The 21,162-nt window shown below is 37.3% G+C and overlaps 1 protein-coding gene across 2 annotated transcripts in view; it reads left to right on the plus strand.

The window, feature by feature from the left end:
- The window catches only part of TBC1D23 (TBC1 domain family member 23), a 64,997-nt gene extending 52,279 nt beyond the window's left edge, over positions 1 to 12,718 (plus strand). For both annotated transcript variants that reach the window (XM_016941544.4, XM_016941546.3), the window contains 4 exons: positions 3,542 to 3,630; positions 6,539 to 6,674; positions 8,250 to 8,444; positions 11,065 to 12,718. In XM_016941544.4, the coding sequence (XP_016797033.1) occupies positions 3,542 to 3,630; positions 6,539 to 6,674; positions 8,250 to 8,444; positions 11,065 to 11,146 (502 nt within the window). In that variant the 3' untranslated portion in view covers positions 11,147 to 12,718. The remainder of the gene's footprint in view (positions 1 to 3,541; positions 3,631 to 6,538; positions 6,675 to 8,249; positions 8,445 to 11,064) is intronic.
- The last annotated feature ends 8,444 nt before the right edge of the window (positions 12,719 to 21,162 follow it).

Raw genomic sequence — 21,162 nt, forward strand, 5'->3', positions numbered from 1 at the left:
GATCTTCAATTAGGGTAACAAAAGAACTTTACTAACTTAACTCTGTGTGACTTTACAGTTCTTATACTCACAGAATTTTTCAGCAATTTAATTTAGAATATCAATTACAGCAACACCTACAAACATTTAAAAAGAAATTCTATAAATCCTAAGTGGGCCAGAAAAAAAAAATAAATTCTAGTCATATTTTCAATGTAAGTTAAGCTTTGGAATAATGGAATGGAATTTTTCTTGGGTCACTTCAGTATTCTCAGTGACTTGAAGTAGCATTTTTAAGAATAATACTTCACTCTCTAAGACTATACTTTCAGCCGGGCGCAATGGCTCACACCTGTAATCCCAGCACTTTGGGAGTTGGAGGTGGGCGGATCACGAGGTCAGGAGATTGAGACCATCCTGGCTAACATAGTGAAACCCCATCTCTACAGAGCGAGACTGCGTCTCAAAAAAAAAAAAAAATAATAATAATATAATAATAATAATAGTTCACCCTCTAATAACTTATCTTCTAAGAGTTTTGATTTATTGTGACTATTCCTACACAACGCCAATTACAGGACTTCTGCTAATAATTTTACCTAGCACTACTTTAAAGGAAATTGCTTCTTTTAAAATTATAATCTATTTGTGAATCATCCTTTCCATTTTCTTCTGTTATAGGACCATTGAATTAGTCTAATTTTTTTTAACTCCCAAGTTCTCAAATTATTAATTTTTGTAACTTAAATCATCTCTGATCCACAGGTAGATATATTTGTTTTGAAAAGAGAATCTAATGAGAAGTTAGAATGAATTAGGTTTCTTTCTAAGCTCAGTAAATTAAAGCCTACTCAAACCATACTATAGATGTTTCTACTATTACCATGGCAAAAAAGTATAGATATTATGCTTTAAAAAATAGTACAGCTGTTGAATTTTATTCATTTTTAGCCAGTCTTTCAAGAAATGTCTCAATAATCCTTAGCATTCATGTTTATAAAAAATTTGCATTGTATTATAAATCTTGATTAACAATTAATAATTTGTTTTTTAGGATTATCTCTTTACTCATACTTTCTGGTTATTTGGTTATCTGGTTACAGCAAATGCTTATTCGCTGTAAACATTTATCTTTGTTACTTTTTATGTTATGGCAGTTTAATTGTGCTTAATATTAGGAGAAAACTTATAATCTAATCTATATAAAATTTTACAATCTAGATGGCATCAAAGCATTTTTAGATAAAGCTCTTACCTCTGTCTTTGCCTTTTGTAAGAAAGCTGAATCTGAGTTTCAAAGGCATCCAAATTATATCATTTTCTATCTCTCATGAGCATAGTTTGGTAATTTACAGGACAATTTTGTATTAGATATATTTTAACATAAAACCAAATGATTATGTCACTTGTAATTTAATCAGACTTTAAGCCTATGTATTGATTAACCTAACTTGTAATTTCCAAAGAATATTTGTTATACACTAAACTCTCATTATATTTATTGAGGAATGTTATTTTGGAAGAAGTAAATCAACAAAATTAGGCTACACATTTTTTGTGTGTGTGTGTGTGTGTGTGACCGAGTCTTGCTCTGTTGCCCAAGCTGGAGTGCAGTGGCGCAATCTCGGCTCACTGCAACCTGTGCCTCCTGGGTTCAAGTGATTCTCCTGTCTCGCCCTCCCAAGTAGCTGGGACTACAGGTGCGTGCCACCACACCCAGCTGATTTTTAAATTTTAGTAGAGACGGGGTTTCACCATGTTAGCCAGGATAGTCTCGATCTCCTGACCTCGTGATCTGCCCACCTCGGATCTTTCGGCCTCCCAAAGTGCTGGGATTACAAGCGTGAGCCACTGTAACCGGCACAAAAAAAAATTTTATTGATGGTGTGTAAAGTATAGATTTGATCTCTATCTTCTGGGAAATTTGAATTCTAAACCTAAGTAAAGGCCAAGTGTGGTGGTTCACACCTGTAATCTTAGCACTGGGAGGCTGAGGTGGGAGGATCACGGGTCCAAGAGTTCAAGACCATTCTGTGCAGCGTAGCAAGATCCTGTCTCTGAAAAAATAAAAAAATTAGGCAGGCGTAGTGGTACACCCCCGTGGTCCCACACTGTGGTCCCAGCTACATGGGAGGCTGAGGCAGAAGGATTGCTCCAGCCCAAGAATTCGAGGCTGCAGTGAGCTAAGATTGCGCCACTGTACTCTAGCCTGGGTGACGGAGTGAGACCCTGGCTCTAAAATACTACTACTACTACTAATAATAATAACTAAAGGCATGTAACTTGATTTTTTCTCACATTGGAATAGCTCTTGAAAATAGAAGATTTTGAGTGTTTTCATATGTTACATGCACACACCCAAAAAAGCTAGAGTCTTCCTTTGTAGTAGGTAATTTTAGCTGAACCTTATCCTACAAGTAAAACAATGCTTTTCCCCTCAGAAACATGTAGTATTTTATTGACACATTTTAATTTTACCTGTTAGTTTATTTGGGATTACCTGAAAATTAATAGGGTATTAATTTTTATATTACAAAGAGAGGTCACACTTCCTATAGACCTAATCAAGTTTGAGTTTACATGTTATTTATGCCTCTGCCTTTTGAAAAAGAGGCAGATTTTTTTTTTTTTTTTTTTTTTTTTGAAATGGAGTTTCACTCTTGTTGTCCAGGATGGAGTGCAATGGCGCTATCTTGGCTTACCGCAACCTCTGCCTCCCGGGTTCAAGTGGTTCTCCCGCCTCAGCCTCCAGAGTAGCTGGAATTACAGGCATGCGCCACCATGCCCAGCCAATTTTGTATTTTTAGTAGAGACGGAGTTTCTCCATGTTGGTCAGGCTGGTCTTGAACTCCCGACGTCAGGTGATCCACCCACCTCGGCCTCCCAAAGTGCTGGGATTACAGGAGTGAGCCACCGCGCCCGGCCGAGGCAGATTCATTTTTATGGCTTATATTTACACAACAAAAGTAGAATCTTCGTTTCTATTGAAACAAAAGTAACAGGAATAAAAAAATGGGAAGATAACCCTTAAGACACTTGCACTTATATGAGAAGCCTTAACCAATCATATTGGAATTTGAATATTTGGTGTCAGTAACTTATTTTACCTAACAGACATGAAGGTAGCACCAGGCATTGTCCTAATAGTTTTACAGTAAAATTGACTGATTTAGTTCTCACTATAACCCTGACAGGTAGATATTGTTAGCACTATTTTACAGAGGAGGAATCAGAAGCACAAAAGGCTAAATAACTTCCGCAAGGCCAAACAGATCTAAGCATTGGTTTTAATATGGATATTGAAATTGTTTAAAATTTAATTTTTACATATTTAAGAGCATTCAGCCTACCAAGGCCTTATGCCACTTTTGCTAACATAATTTCTTTATCTTCTTTTAATTTCCTTAACATAGCTCTCCTAAAACTATGGGTAGTACATGGGGTTTTGGGGGGGTCAGGTAAGGAATATTTACATTTTGTGTGAATATTCAAATGATGCTTGGTAAAAATCTTTGATAACTTCTTAAGTGATTATTTCTCTCCTAAAATTCTTTGAATATAGGCATGTGAGCAGCAGTGACAGAGTGGGCAAGCCTTACCGTGGCGTAAAGCCTGTTTTCAGCATTGGGGATGAAGAAGAATACGACACAGGTGTAGTAATACACTTAGCTACAGACAGCTTTGCTGTCATTAGGAGTGATTACAGCAGTCATTCTGGGAATAGCCAATCAACTGCTTTTTTAAAAAAATGAGATTCTGTAGAAATAATTGGAGAATCTGTGGCTGTCTATTAAGAGTTTGGTTTTAGACACCTTGAATTGTTGTACGTATTAGAAATCCAAGCACCAACATGGCACATGTATACATATGTAACAAACCTGCATGTTGTGCGCATGTACCCTAAAACTTAAAGTATAATAATAATAAAATTTTTTAAAAAAAGGAATCCAAGCAGAAATGTTGAGTAGAGGCAGTTGATTATAGGTGTCTTCAGCTAAGGAGAGAGGTCTAAACTGATGATAATTTGGAGGCTATCAGTGTGGAAATAGTATTTAAATCCAAGTGATGGGATTGAAATTCCTTTGATCGGATTGAAATTCCTTTGATCAGCCACCTAGGAGATTGAGAGTTGTGGGACTAAAGCACTGAAAATTACAAAATTGAGACATCTGAAGTCTTGAAACTGGAGGCAATATCCTAAAGGGCCACAAGATGGTGATATTGTGTCAGGGAAGTTTGTCTTCTCTGTGGTTATGTTTTAAAAAAAATAATTTAGGCCAGGCGCGGTGGCTCACGCTGTAATCCCAGCACTTTGGGAGGCTGAGGCGGGCGGATCACTTGAGGTCAGGAGTTCAAGACCAACATGATGAAACTGTGTCTCTACTAAAAGTACAAAAATTAGCTGGGCATGGGAGTGCATGCCCATAATCCCAGCTAATTGGGAAGCTGAGGCAAGAGAATCACTTTAACCCAGGAGGCGGAGGTGCAGTGAGCCAAGATCATGCTACTACATTCCAGCCTAGGTGACACAGCAAGACTCTGTCTCAAAAAAAAAAAAAAAATTTAGTCTTTGGTTTATAATTCTACTGTCCAGCTTATCCTAATTAAGCAATCATAACTAATATTGGTTAATATGTGTATTGAGTTAGGTAAGCAGTCATAACTAATATTGGTTAATATGTGTACTGAGTTAGGGAAAAAATATATAAATATACAGAATGAGAAAAAAAGACTCCCAAATCTCACCTTGCTTTTTCCAGTTAGTAATAAATACATGTTGCATATTTTCCATTTCAGCTCATGTATCTCCTCATTCTCCTTCTATCATATAAACATACCATACTTTATTTAGTCAGTCTTCCAGTTGACACTGGTGGTTTTCCAGGTTTTTTGTTTGTTTCAAATGACACTGGATCTTTATATAAAGATATATATGTAGATTAGCTTCTGATGACAGTATATTCAGAGGGTAAATTCTGCTAAGAATTTTAAATTTTAAATCTTACTGCTAAGTAAGATTGCTAGGTTATAGGGAATCACATTTGACATTTTAATAGATACATGAAATCACTTTTCAGAAAACTTGCAGAGAGGTGAATGTGATATTTCTGCTTGTTTCCTTTTCTTCTTTTTTCCCCTCTCTGTTGCCATCTCTTTCTGTTAACTCTCTCTCTGAATATCTCAACTTCTTCCATTAACAAAGGGGAGAGGCAAATGGATGAATAAATTGTGTCATATTTACATTTATCATGTATCTACACACACATATTTACAATATGGAAAATTGGACCATAATGAAAGTGAGAAAACTGAAACTATGTGTATCAGTATGTATGAATTTCAGATGTTGGGAGTAGGGTAGCAGTTGTGGAAGAATGCAGTTGAGTAGTCTACTTTTTATATACATTTATATACATTTAAGTGTATATTTATATACATTTAAGTGTACATATACATTTATATACATTTAAGTGTAGAATACTACTGTATATTATTTAGGGATATGCATATATGTTAAAGCAAAGACATGTATGGAACTGATAACACCAAATTCAGATAATTAGTATTTCTTGGTGGGGAAGGGAGGAGAATGTGAGTAGGAGGAGATACATGAGAGTTTCACTTTTGTTTAAGCTGGTGTAGATAACGTGCGATTTCCTTTTTCATTATGTCTCTATATTTTGCAGTATTTGTTAGAAAGCAAAGGACAGAACCTGTAATTATTTACCTTAGAGACTGTATTATCCCTTTCTTAAATTAGAAAATATAATTATTTTATATTTCTCTTAGGGAAAATAACCCTAAATTTTTACTTATTTATCTCAGGATTGATTTTATTATTTTCCTTAAAATCAAAAAAGCAGCAAGATAAAACGAAATCTGCCGTCTTTACTCTCAAGATAGGTGCCTATTGTTTAACAATTCAGCCATCTCTTTACAGACTAGTCAGATCATAGTTAAGTTATGCATATCAAAACAATTGAAATACCCCAAATGGTTTAATCTTTAAAAGCGTATTCTTAATATTTAAACCTGACTTTGTTACCATATGAAAGTGATGTTTGATAATAATATTTCTGTATTATCAGTGGCATAAGGAAATAGAGTAGCAGGATTAGAATTGATTGCGTTATTCTTTTTTTTTTTTTTTCTTTTTTTTGAGACAGTCTCATTCTGTTGCCCAAGCTGGAGTGCAGTGGCACAATCTCAGCTCACTGCAACCTCCACCTCCTGGGTTCAAGCGATTCTCATGCCTCAGCCTCCCGAGTATTTGAGATTACAGGTGTGCGCCACCACGCCCAGCTAATTTTTTATATTTTTTAGTAGAGATGGGGTTTCAACATGTTGCCCAGGCTGGTCTCCAACTCCTGCCCTCAGGTGATCTGCCTGCCTCAGCCTCCCAAAGTGCTGTGATTGCAGGCGTGAGTCACTGTGCCCAGCCTGTTTGTTTTTCAATCCATATCTTCAAAATACTACTGAAATTTTTTTTAGACTGTTAGGGAATGTATCATTTTAAAAGTTGGTAATATCCATATTTAATACTTTATATTTTTTATAGATGAAATTGACAGTTCTTCAATGTCAGATGATGATAGAAAAGAGGTTGTAAACATTCAGACTTGGATAAACAAGCCAGATGTCAAACATCATTTTCCTTGTAAAGAAGTAAAAGAAAGTGGACACATGTTTCCCAGGTACTTTTAAAAATGTCTTCATAAGAAGTAAAATTGAATTTGGGGAAGTTAATAATACAAAACTGAACTACAGAAGAACCTTTATTTATCCTAGTACAATAAGATATAATTTCCTTCTGTCTACTTGTATTACAGGTCTTGAATTTACAGTATTATGTAATTTTTATTTTGAAAAATTTTATACAAAAATGTTGAAGGAATAGTACATTGAACACCCTTATGATTCTTTTTTTTTCTTTTTGAGACGGAGTTTTGCTCTTGTTGCCCAGGCTGGAGTGCAGTGGCACGATCTCGGCTCACAGCAACCTCTGCCTCCCAGGTTCAAGTGATTCTCCTGCCTCAGCCTCCAGAGTAGCTGGGATTACAGGCATGCGCCACCACCCCTGGCTAATTTTGTATTTTTAGTAGAGACGGGGTTTCTCTATGTTGGTCAGACTGGTCTCGAACTCCGGACCTCAGGTGATCTGCCCACCTCAGCCTCCCAAAGTGCTGGGATTACAGGTGTGAGCCACCGTGGCCGGCCATGATTCTTAGATTTATCAACTGTTACCACCTTTTAATACCACCCCATTTCGTATGTGTATATATATACATATGCATGTATATGTACATTTTTGTCAAACCTTTCAAAAGAAGTCTACAAATGTGACACTTCATCCCTAAATGCTTTAGCATAAACCTCCCAAGTATATGAGCATTCTCCTGCATAACTTCAATGCCATTACCCCACCTAAAAATTTTTGTAAATTAACATCATTTAACATACAGATCATACCCCAAATTTTCAGTGTCCCCAAAGTATCTTTTGTAGTGTGTTTTTTCTTTCTGATCCATGATCCAGTTCATGGTTTACACATTGCATTGTCTGTTATGTGTCTTTAGTCTCACCCTGTGTACAGCAGAACTCATCCCCCCACCCCCTTGCTTCCCTTTTCTCTTCATGATGAATGAATCCTTTGAGTCCAGGTCAATCATCCTACAGAATGTTCCACATTCTGCACTTGTCTGATAACTGTCATATTGTATTACTGTACATAAAAAATGTGAGAGTATTATATTAAAAAGAAGCTGAGATACAGGGGTTGGGTGAGTGTTAATAATACTATGCTCATTTTGCCTTCAGGATCCAGTTACAGAATGTTTACAAAATATGTAGGGAAACCCAACAATTGCCTAGTGATCTTGGATATTAGATATAGGATATGGTGCATTGAATGAGAATAGTTTATGAATATAGGTAATAGCGTTAAAAAATCTGAAACGTAATATACTCCATTTCAATAAAAAATATATTATTGTAGTGATTTCTATGTTGTATGGAACTTTTTATTATATTTATTACATTTTAAATCATTGCAGGATTATCTGTTAATAAAATATTAATTTTGCATACAATTAAAAGGTGTTAATGTGTAGCTTACTTGTTTATAGATTAACCTCTGTTTATATCTTTTAACTCAAATAATTTTATTTAGAGTTGAACATTTCTAATAATTGAGATGGTTGAAACAACACCTGTTTTGAATTAAATTTACTTAAAAATTCTTTTTCTTTTAATGCTCTTTTTGTCTCAAGTCATCTGTTGGTTACTGCAACACATATGTACTGTTTAAGGGAGATTGTTTCACGGAAAGGATTGGCTTATATACAGTCTCGACAAGCGCTGAATTCTGTAGTTAAAATTACATCCAAAAAAAAACATCCTGAACTCATTACCTTCAAGTATGGAAATAGCAGTGCTTCAGGAATAGAAATCTTGGCAATCGAAAGGTAAGATTTTCCTTAGGATAATATTATCTGAATTCAGATATTATCTGAATTACTGTAGTTCACTATAAAGAGTTTGTTTCTTTATTTTGGGGAATGGATGGTGGAATAGGATAGCTGAACCACTTTTAGTGTTTCTTATCGCTTTCTCCGGAGTCCTTAGTCATATGTGGTTTAGCCATTAGCACATGATTTGAGTAAGTGCCATAGCTAATTTCATAAAGTTTCTGACCCAAGCATCCTTATTGTTAATCTGTACCAGTGCTGCACTAATTGCTGGCTTGCAGAGAAATAAGAAACTTGTTTTAGAATATGTTGATATTTTTATTTTCCTTCATCGAAAAATTCTTGTTTTGACAAACTGTCAGTGAACTAAGCAGTGTGCTGGGTGATATAGGTAATTTACAGCCTGGTACAAGCCCCCCTTTGTCTCATTGTGGGTCACTAACAGTTCAAAGACTGGCCCAACAGCTGTGGACCACACTGATATTGATACTAAACTATTTTTTAATCTGTAGATAAAAATATGAAGCCCAGAGGGGTGGAATGACTTCCCAGATCCTAACACTTAGTTTGTGACAGAACCAAATATAGCCTTCCTGACTCCTGATTTGTGGTTTATTATACCTTGCATCAGTTCAAGTTGTTCCCCCACTGGGATTTAGGATTACACTTATTATTTACAGGAGTGCTTGGATAAATAGTAAGCTTAAGGTTATATCGCAGCACTTTTAAATAATCAACTTCAGTTGGAAGAGGAAATTATTCAGCTTCTTTCATCTTGTACTGACAATTAGGTAGCAAACATCATGAATCTATACTGTTTTATGTACTTTGTTAAAAGAAAATAATACCTGATTTGTAAAAAAAAATCACTTTATTGCTTTATGTAAGAATAAATATTTACATAGTGATATTTTCAATTAATAATATAAAGAATATGTCATTCTAATTCTCTGTTAACACATTGATGAGTATCTTCTCAGATTTTTTTTAATGCATATGTTATTTCTCTACTAAAAACTAGATAAATGTGATATAGGCTTGTTTTTGTGTTCTGATTTTTTAAGAAAATAGTATAGTGTGAATATACTTACATTTTAATAAATATAAAATTTTTTAAATTAATTAATTAATTTTTTTTGAGACGGAGTCTCTCTCTGTCACTCAGGCTAGAGTGCGGTGTTGCGATCACGGCTCACTGCAAGCTCCGCCTCCCAGGTTCACACCATTCTCCCTGCCTCAGCCTACCGAGTAGCTGGGACTAGAGGCGCCCACCACCATGCCCAGCTAATTTTTGTATTTTTAGTAGAGATGGGGTTTCACCGTGTTAGCCAGGATGGTCTCCATCTCCTGACCTCGTGATCCACCCACCTTGGCCTCCCAAAGTGCTGAGATTACAGGAGTGAGCCACCATGCCCGGCCCAATAAATATAAATTCTTAGCTTTTTAATGGTAGATATTCTGTTATAAGGATTTCTCAGGAGATTGATTTAACAAGCCTCATGTTGATTGGCATTTACATTGTTTTCATGTGTTTCACTATTAATCTTCTAGTGGGCCTTTAAAAACATGTATGTTTACATAGTTGTCCAATTAGTCTTCTCAGGATAAATTCCTGCAAGTAGATTCAATGGGTGAGAGGTATACACATTTTAATATCTACTTATAAATTAATCCTAACCAAAGGAGATTTGAATTATGACTCTCTCATGTATAGTAAAAGTTGGGAATTATGTTTTAAAGGCTTTCCCACAAATTTTGCTAAATAAATTGAAGTTTATTATGTATAGATCAACATCTTTTTTTTTTTTAATTCAGAGTTTTGGAAGATAGTCTTAATAGTGGAAGATAAAGTAACTAGATTCTCTCTCTCCCTTTCTTCATTGATACTTATGGTTCTCTATTCTGCCTCGCATATAACACTTATAGATGATTTATACAGTGGAATTGTTAGGTTTTACCGAAAATGCTTTTTTAAAAAAATACCACTATTTTTATTCTCCAAGAAAAGAAAATTGACATTTAATCTATGGTGTTGATATTTTGCAATAGTTATCATAAGTCTTGTCTTTTTAAAATATTTCAGACCTCATAACGCCATTTTATTATGTACATAACCCTCTGTAAAGTTTGGATAACTATAGCTATTTTTTATATAGGAATCTGTTTTAGTGAACTTAAATTACTTGCTTAAAGTCAAACTATTAAGTGTTGGAATTGTCATTGTCTTTGGAATTGGATACCAACAATTCGTGTGTGATTTTTGTAGCTAATTGAAGGTACATCTGTATTGGGGAGTGGAATATTATATTTTTTATCTTGTGTTTTATCTAGCTATTACCTATATTTAATAATGGTTCAAAGAATTTTAGCTTTACACTATATGAAAAATCACATTGCCTTTGCATTTAGATTTTCTTTCGAAATAAGCTTTGGATTATGTTCAAATAAGTTATGGGAGTACATAGGAGGCATCTCTGCTGGCTTTGTGGGTTAGGGAAAGCTTCCCATTGGAGGTGACCTATCAGCTGAGTCTTGAAGGGAAAGCACTGTATTTTTATATACATATACATATGTGTATATATATATATATATATATATATTTTTTTCCCCCCCTTAGGTATTTGATTCCAAATGCAGGGGATGCAACTAAAGCCATAAAACAGCAGATCATGAAAGTTTTGGATGCTTTGGAAAGTTAATATAAAAGAAAATTATATAAAAAGAAATTAAGACAACCAAGAGAAACATGGACATATACCTCCTGACTGAATACTAACTGGAGACCTTTCATTTGCTCATGGGGCTGCTTAAATAGCAGGTCTAAGAAAGTGTAAATTATTATAATCAATCTGTGGACAGTAAACTTTTTAAAAATTTTTCTTTTGCATTTTGGTTTTATAAAATGATGTATTATAAAGGTCAGTTATTAAATTACTTTGAAGTAACTGACCCTGTGCCCTTATGGACTAAGTAAGGGTACAGAATGCAGTTCTGTTTTGAAGAGCTGTTTTAAGGGAACATGCATCACTTTCGGGTTCAAAAACAACTGTACACATACATATCTGCAGTGTCTTCACTGAAAATTAGAGATAGAATTAGTTGAAGAGACTTCCTTAATTGCTACATTGTTTTACTCACTGAGCAATATCAGAAACTAAAAACATAGGTTAATAATTCACTCACTGTTTCTATTCTTCTTAAAAAGAGTGAAATTTTTTTAATGGAATGGTTGAAGATTCCTGCCAACTCAAAATACAGTACAGCTAGTAAAATGTTGAAACATCAGTTTCTAAATCACCTTTGCTCCAATAGCTAATTTTTTGGACACTAAATGCTTCAAAGATAAGAAACTTCATCCTAATGATTTCTAAAGAGCAGTTAAAAGCATTAAAATAAGTAGGTAGGCTGTTAAGATTAAAATTAACATTTTGGGGACAGAATTGTGTCTGTAAAAATGTCATTGGTTTTTATTACAAGTGGATTATTTTATTCATATTTTAAAACAAGTGTTTAAGCCACATTGATTTATCCTCATTGAGGATTATGGTCTGTAACCACAGTAATATCCACTTATATAAATGCCAAATAATCAGAGAGCTTATAAAGTACAATTGTTTTTGTCATCATTTTCTGAAGTTCTTTCTCTTCTTTTGGTTTTGTCCTCTCATTGAAGTTCCAGTGGTTTGAAATTAGTTTTGGACATATTGTCTTAATGTACTGAAAATGGCTCTGCTGTATTTTGCAGCGTTTTTCATTTAATTTATAATGGTCCATATTAGACACATTTGGTAAGAGAAGTCCAGGAACACATTTAGGGCTATGGAATAATATTTTGTAAAATCCATTTGGGAAGTTGCAATACCCACAATCTGACATGTCCTAAAATGTAAGGGATTATCTCTAAGGGGTTGATGGGAGAAATATTTAGATGTACCCTGTTAACGGCCAGTCATTTTGATTTACTTATGGAAATCAAGTGAATAAAAGGCAACATAATTTGGGAAATTTTATTCTAATATCTAATAAAAACAGTTTGAGTGGTTGAAGACATCTGCATGAAATTGCACCTGGGTGTATTACTTGATATAACTCTCCCCTAAAACTGTTGTAATTGCATTTTTTCCCTTTTCTTGGCACCCCTTTAGAAATGTACTGAAGTCTCATTTTTCACCCATTTCAGCCATGGGACATTTTTCATAATATTAATGTAAAGATGTTTGTGTTACTGTTTATAAATTACAATTGTAAATAAATTAATAGTTTGCCCAAAACTTTGTTCTTAAAGACACTGTCTCTCTCTTTCTTTTCCCTATTTGCAAATCTCTTAAGGTCACAAAATTAGAGAATTGAAGGCATGTAGTAAGTTACCTACTACCATGAACTACACAGTTACAGGATTATTTATGACTATTAAATGAAAATACATTTCATTGACTGTTCTAGGCACTTGTGTAGATCATCCTCCCTTCACTGGCCCACTGACCACAGAGCTGGGAATCACTCTGGGGTGGCCACCTCTCATGGCCTCTTGTGATTGCAAAGGTTGCAACTTTAGGAGGTGGTTATTTTTTGTATTTTCAAGATAAGGAAACCAAGGCTCAAAGAAATTGAGTGAAAAGAGAAAATATTCCTCTTATCTCCACACTCCTTGGAAATTATTTTTGTCTGTGAAGGTATACAATTATTTCTCCTATATAGGATTGATGCCATTTGCCCACCATTAATAAAACTTGGTCAGTATGATAAATTTGTATTGACATACTCAACCATTTTTGTCACTGGTATGTTTCACACAGGACCTTTAACTCCTTAGCACGATACTCTTACATTAGACTAACCAGCCATAAATTGGCAGTCCTAGTTAAAATTCATAGTTTGATGTGGGGGAACCCCAACTCTATAGGTTGAATGAGTAATGAATGTAATATCTCAGTTTGATCACTAACATCTTGAACTTAACATATTTATTGAAGTATAATTGACATGCCTTAAAGTCCCCCCTTTCAGTAGTTATTGGAATATCCACAGAGTTGTGCAATTCTAGTTCTAGAACATTTCATCACCTCAGAAAAACAGCACAAATCCATACCTGTTAGTAGTCACTCTCCTTTCCCTCTTCCCTCCAGCCCTTACCAAGCACCATTCTACTTTCTGTCTCTGTGGATTCTGGACATTTCATTATAAAAGGAATCATACAATATGTGGTTTTTGCCAGCTTTTTTCACTTAATATACATATTTTGTTTTTCTAATTTTTAAATCACATCTAACTTCAAAACATATATACACATATACTTTTTTTTGGGTAGGGGGCGGGGATGGAGTCTCACTGTGGTGCCCAGGCTGGAGTGGAGTGGTAAGATCTTGGCTCACTGCAACCTCCACCTTCCCTGTTCAAGCAATGCTCCTGCCTCAGCTTCACGAGTAGCTGGTACTACAGGTGTGCGCCACCACACCTGGCTAATTTTTGTATTTTTAGCAGAGACAGGGTTTTGCCATGTTGGCCACGCTGGTCTCGAACTTGTGACCTCAAGTGATCTGCCTGCCTCAGCCTCCCAAAGTGCTGGGATTACAGGCATGAGCCACCATGCCCAACCTCAAAACATAATATTTTAAAGCTTCATTTGCATTGTAGCATGTATCAGAATTTCATTTTTGTGGCTGAATATTTTATTGTATAGATATAACTCATTTATTCATCAGATGGTGGACATTTGGGTTGCTTCCACTTTTTGGCTATTATGAATAATGCCCTGTGAACATTTGTGTACAGGTTTTTGTGTTAACATACATTTTCAGTTCTTTTGGATATTTACCTAGGAGTAAGTGGAATTACTGAGTTGTATGTTAATTCCATGTTTAACTCTTCGAGGAACTTCCAAACTATTTTCCACTTTACATCCCCACTGGCAATGTGTGAGTGTTCTGATTTCTCCACTTGCTTGCCAACACTTGTTACTGTGTCTTGTTGATTATAGAGATCCCTAGAGTGGCCACTGGGTACACCCACAAGTTCACTAACAGGGCAAGGAAAAACAGGTTGCCCATTTTTCATATCAGTGGAGTTTGATGGAAAGAGAGGTGCATTTTTGGAGTTGTTGTTATGTGTCAGAGACTTTGGAGAAATTGATTAAGGAAGGATTTTCATTTTCCTGATTGATAAGAAAAGAATTCAGCTATGGTCACTTACCCCTGCTAGAATGTTATGCAGTGTATTATGTGGCATGCAGTGTGTTACATAGTGCTTAACAAAAATATTTTTTATCAAGAACTTTTAAGGATCAAGGACTTAGATCTAAGACCTGAAACTATAAAAATTCTAGAAGATAACACCAGAAAAACCCTTCTAGACACTGGCTTAGGCAAGGATTTCATGACCAAGAACCCAAAAGCAAATGCAATAAAAACAAAGATATATATTTGGGACAAACTAAAGAGCTTTTTTCACGGCAAAAGGAACAATCAGCAAACAGACAACCCACAGAGTGGGAGAAAATCTTCACAATCTATGCATCTGAAAAAGGACTAATATCCAGAATCTACAACAAACTCAAATTAGCAAGAAAAAAATCCCATCAGAAAGTGTGCCCATGGAATACTATGCAGCCATAAAAAAGGATGAGCTCATGTCCATTGTAGGGACATGGATGAAGCTGGAAATCATCATTCTGAGCAAACTGTCCCAAGGAAAGAAAACCAAACACCGCATGTTCTCACTCACAGGTGGGAACTGAACAATTAAAACATTTGGACACAGGGTGGGGAACATCACACACCGGGGCCTGTCGTGGGGTGCAGGGAGTGGGGAGGGATAGCATTAGGAGATATACCTAATGTAATTGACAAGTTAATGGGTGCAGCACACCAACATGGCACAGGTATACATATGTAACAAACTTGCACGTTGTGCACATGTACCCTAAAACTGAAAGTATAATTTAAAAAAATTCAGGGCATATAAACAATCAAATTTTGTTCTACCACAAAAAAAAAGTGTGCTAAGGACATGAATAAACAATTCTCAAAAGAAGATATACAAATGGCCAACAAACATATGAAAAAATGCTCAACATCACTAATGATTAGGGAAATGCAAATCAAAACCACAATGTGATACCATCTTACCCCTGCAAGAATGGCCATAATCAAAAAATTAAAAAAAAAAGATATTGGCATGGATGCTGTAAAGAGGGAACGCGTCTATGCAGCTGGTGGGAATGTAAACTAGTACAACCACTGTGGAAAACAATGTGGAGATTCCTTCAAGAACTAAAAGTAGAACTACCATTTGATCCAGCAGTCCCACTGCTGGGTGTCTACCCAGAGGAAAAGAAGTCATTGGTTGGTCACGGTGACTCACACCTGTAATCTCAGCACTTTGGGAGGCCAAGGCAGGTGGATCACCTGAGGTCAGGAGTTCGAGACCAGCCTGGCCAACATGGTGAAACCCCGTCTCTGCTAAAAATGCAAAAATTAGTTGGGCATGGTGGTGGGCACCTGTAATCCCAGCTACTCGGGAGGCTGAGGCAGGAGAATGGCTTGACCCCAGGAGGCGGAGATTGCAGTGAGATGAGATTGTGCCATTGCACTCCAGTCTGGGTGACAGTGCAAGATTCCATCTCAAAAAAAAAAAGTCATTATAAGAAAAAGATAACTTGCACACACATGTTTACAGCAGCACAATTTGCAATTGCAAAAATGTGGAACCAACCCAAATGCCCATCAATCAATGAGTGGATAAAGAAACTGTGATATATATATATATATATATATATGATGGAATACTATTCAGCCATAAAAAGGAATGAATGAATGGCATTCGCAGCGACCTGGATAATATTGGAAACTATTTTTCTAAGTAAAGTAACTCAGGAATGGAAAACCAAACATCGTATGTTCTCACTCATATGTAGGAGCTAAGCTATGAGGATGCAAAGGCATAAGAATGAGACAATGGACTGTGGGGACTCGGGGAAAGAGTGGGAAGGGGGTGAAGGATAAAATACTACAAATTGGGTGCAGTATATACTGCTCGGGTGATGGGTGTACCAAAATTTCACAAATCACCACTAAAGAACTTACTCAGGTCACCAAACACTACCTGTTCCCCAATAACCTATGGAAATAAAACAATTAAAATAAATAAATAAAATGAAAAAAAATAGACCCCCACAAATAATGGGCAGTTGTTTTGAGCAAAGTTTCAAAGGCAATTCAATAGAGAAAGGATAGTCTTTTCAACATACACTGTTGGAACAACTAGATACCCATATACAAAGAAATTAACCTCAACCTATATACCTCAAACCTTATACAAAAATTAACTCAATGCATCATACAGCTAAATGTGCAATGTAAACCTATAAAACTAATAGAAAACAGGAGAAAATTTTCATGATCTTGGGTTAGGCCATAGTTCTTAGACATATGAAAAGCACAATCCATAAGAATGAATCATGTCTATTATCCCAGCACTTTGGGAGGCCGAGATGGGCAGATCACGAGGTCAGGAGTTCGAGACCAGCCTGGCCTGCAAGGTGAAACCCCCTCTCTACTAAAAATACAAAAATTAGTCGGGCTTGGTGGCGTGCGCCTGTAATCCCAGCTACTTGGGAGGCTGAGGTAAGAGAATCACTTGACTCTGGGAGGCAGAGGTTGCAGTGAGCCGAGATCACCACTGCACTCCGGCCTGGGTGACAGAGAGAGACTCCATCTCAAAAAAAAAAAAAAATTCTTAAATTTAAAAATTTTGCTCTGCAAAAGACACTTAATAGAAGGGAAAGACAAGCTACATACTGGGGAAAAATACTGTACTTGCAAAACATACCAACAAAGGATTTTTGTTCAGAATATATAAAGATTTTCACTACAACAATAAGAAAACAAAACAATGGGGAAAAGAAGCAATTCTTCAGAGAAAGATGGGTGGCAAATAGGCATGTGAAAAGACCATCATTAGCTGTTGGGGAAATGTAAATCAAAACCACACCAGTTAGAATGGCTAAAATTAAAAACAAAAAATGACAATACCAAGTGCTGGTGAGGATATGGAATAACTAGAACATTCATACATTGCTGGTGGGTGTACAAAATGGTACAGACACTCTAGACAACAGTTTGGCCATTTCTTGTAAATAAACATATGTTTACTATACAACCCGGCAATCTCTCGCCTAGGTATTTACCCTAGGGAAATGAAAACTTAACATCCACACAAAAGAGTTCATGGTTATAACTGCTATACTGTGCCACCTCTTTGCTGTTTGCTGTCCTGGAAACAGCAGGCGAGAGCTAGTGGCCTCAGTGTTTGCTTTTCTCTTCAGGTTGCCAGCTTTACTCAGTTACCTGTCTAACCCACGTGGGTATATTAAATTGGTCTCCCAACGTTAAGTAACTTGTCCAAAGTTACATGGTGTGTCAGCAAAGTTTTGAACTCAGGTCTCCTGATTTGTAGAGAACTGCATCAGAAATTTAAAAATTCTATGTATCTATGCATTTATGTGTATATTTAGATGCATACACACTCTTTGACTCCTCCCTGTACACAGTTCTAACCCAATATGATAATTCCCAAGTTTGATCCTTTGCTTTCTGTAGTATCATACTCTTTCCTTCTCCGATTGCATCTACTCATAGATTTCTTCTCTTATTCTTTGCAAATAACTGCAATTCTGATTTTCAGCCCCTAATTTCTGACTGCTGTAAGTCACTTGCGTATTGTGGTGTTACGAGGTATACACACACATACATACACACATTTTCAAGCACGGTCCCTGACTCCCATAGCCTTGTTAAGTCTTTTGTTATAATGCCAGTTGTGTTAGGCCTCAGGGGCAGGCCTCAGGAAACAGAATCTCTCTGGCCTCTCCTGCTCTCCTTTCACCTGCCCCAAGGCAGAACTCTAATCTTGCTGATTGTGGGTCTTAAATATCTCCTGAGAGCTCCTGCCCCATCCCTTGGAGGAAGGAATGCTGATAACATAAAGTTCCCATAAAGGCCAATAGAACTGGGTTTGGAGAGCTTCTAGATAGCTGACCACGTTCGTGGAGGTTCTGGAGGGCATGGAAGCTTTGTGCCCCTCCTCCCATACTTTGCCCTACACATCTCTTCCTTGTAGCCTTTGCAACATCCTTTATAATAAACCAGGAAACATGTTTCCATGAGTTCTGTGAGCTGCTCCAGCAAGTTATTCAAACCCAAAGATGGGATCATGGCAACCCCAACTTGAAAGTGGTTGGTCAGAAGTTCTGGAGTCCAAGACATATGACTGGTGCCGGTGTGTCTTCCTCAGGTAGACAGTGTTGGAATTGAATAGGAGGATACCCAGCTGGTGTCCGCTGCTTGGTGGTAGGGAGGAACCCCCTCACATTTGGTCCCAGAATTCTTCTGTGATGATGATTGTTGTGGTGGTGATGTAAGAGCAGAGGAAAAACACGGAGAGTTTTCCTGGAACACATATCCACCTCTCCCCCAAAAACTGAGCTCACGTTCCCCTAGACTCACCTCATACTATGAAGCGGCAGCTGGAGGAATGCTGATGGAAAGGAGAGACCAGTTAGGAAGTGCCTGTAGCAGTCTCCCCAAGGTGAGGAAGGCCTACCTGTGGATGGTGGTGATGGGAACTGAAAGGAGGAATCAGGGACATTTCCTGAGAGTAAGAAGAGCCCTGTCCCTTACCAGAGGTGGGGAATGAAAGACTCGAAAGTCACTGAAGTGACTTAGGTTTTCTTGGAGGGTTGGAAAGCAGGGAGAATTAGAAAACTGGGCATAAATTGTGGTGCCTGTAAGTGCTGGGTGGAGAAGCTCTTTTGGAGGTGATACATTTAGTTTCACATAGTTGAGTTGGAACTGATGTTAAGACATGTAAATAGAGATGGCAGCAGCCGGAGATGTTGAAATAGGTCCTCTGGAGTAAAAATAAAAATCTGACTAGTAACAGCCTGGAAATGGTCATTAAGCCTGTGAGACATGGGTAGAAATGAGAATAGAGACTGAAAAGGCACACCAGATTTTTAGCTGGGCTTTCAAGATCCATTTGGCCTGGTAGTTTTGTTTTTTGGCCTATTTTCATACGTCAGATGAACAGGAACATGGAAACGAAGGCAGAGCTGCTGCAGAGAAGGGACAGTGAGGGGAGTGGTGGTGGGGAGGGCTGCACAAACTTCACCCTTCAGCCAGATTCTTCTTCCTTTGCCTCTAAATCCTTTCACATACAGGTGAGGAAAAGGTCCTGAGGGTGAGGTGATTTGCCCTAGGTATTAACATCTAATCAGTGTCAGAGCCAGAACCAGAACCCAGTGACTAGCTTTTCCATTGTGCCCAGAAAGTTCTAAAGAAAGGTTTAAAAAGCGCACTTTCATTTAGCTTTTCCTTTTCTAGGAACACCCCTAGTGCCCAAGTCAGCAGTTTCCCTGCATGTGACAGAGGGACACAGTACCCATAGGCTTTTGGTCTTGATGGCCTTCTCCTGGTCCTGCTTCTCTCTCTCTCTTTTTTTTTTTTCTAATGGAGTCTGGCTCTGTCACCCAGGCTGGTGTGCAGTGGCACAATCTCAGCTCACCGCAACATTCGCCTCCCAGGTTCAAGTGATTCTGCTGTCTCAGCCTCCTGAGTAGCTGGGATTACAGGTGTGTGCCACCATGCCCAGCTAATTTTTGCATTTTTAGTAGAGACGGGGTTTCACCATGCTGGTCAGGCTGGTCTCGAGCTCCTGACCTCTTGATCCACCTGCCTCCGCCTCCTGAAGTGCTGGGATTATGTTAATTATTAAATCTAGGAGGAGGACACAGCTGTTCCTCCACCAGGCAGTGGCGCCCGGCCTGGTCCTTCTCCTCTAATGGCTCCTTCCCAGGCTCCACAGGCCCTTCTTCTTTTGCGTGTGCCTTTCACACTCCGCTTGTGTGTTCTCATCCAAATTCAGAGCTTCCTCTTAGTTAAAACTGCTGGTGACTCCCAAGTCAATTTCCAGCCCAGACATCTTCTGAGCTTGAGGCTTTGGTCCGGTTGCCTACTGGGCATCTCCACCTGGATGCCATGGCTCATGCCTATAAGGCCAGCACTTTTTGAAGCCAAAGTGGGAGGATCACTTGAGCCTAGGAGTTTGAGACCAGCCTGGGCAACACTGTAAGAATCCATTTCTAAAAAAATGAAATAATTTGCATTTTGAACAAGCACTTCAAATAACATTTCCAGCCAGGTTTAGGACCACTATTAGTTACAATGTTAGTCCAATAAATTTGGAAATCTAGATGAATTTTTTTAACAGGTTGTAAGTGACCACAGGTTGACCCTGAAACCTCATAGGTTAATAAGCATAGCAGAAATGAAAAGGTTTTTAAAGATCTTCCTGCTACAAAGCCAAGTCCAGATAGTCTCTTAAGCTGCAGAAAGACCATAACTGCTATGTATTTCCCCCCAATTTTTTGTTATGAAAGCTTAAAATTTTAAACTTCTACAAAGTTTTAATCTAGTACCATGAACAGCTGTGTCCTCCTCCTAGATTTAATAATTAACATTTTGCCATATTTGCTTTATGTGTTTTCTTTTTGCTGACGATTTTCAAGTCAAACATTCTGACAGTTCATCCCTAATACTTCCTCATTTTCTAAGAGTAAAGAATTGTCACAATCACAACACTATAGCACACAAAATAATTCAGAAAAGCATCAAATATCTCGTTCATATTTAAATCTCCCTAGTTGCCCCCAAAATGTTTT

This window comes from Pan troglodytes, chromosome 2 (genome assembly GCF_028858775.2).
Source record: "Pan troglodytes isolate AG18354 chromosome 2, NHGRI_mPanTro3-v2.0_pri, whole genome shotgun sequence".
In the NCBI taxonomy this organism is placed as follows: Eukaryota; Metazoa; Chordata; class Mammalia; order Primates; family Hominidae; genus Pan; species Pan troglodytes.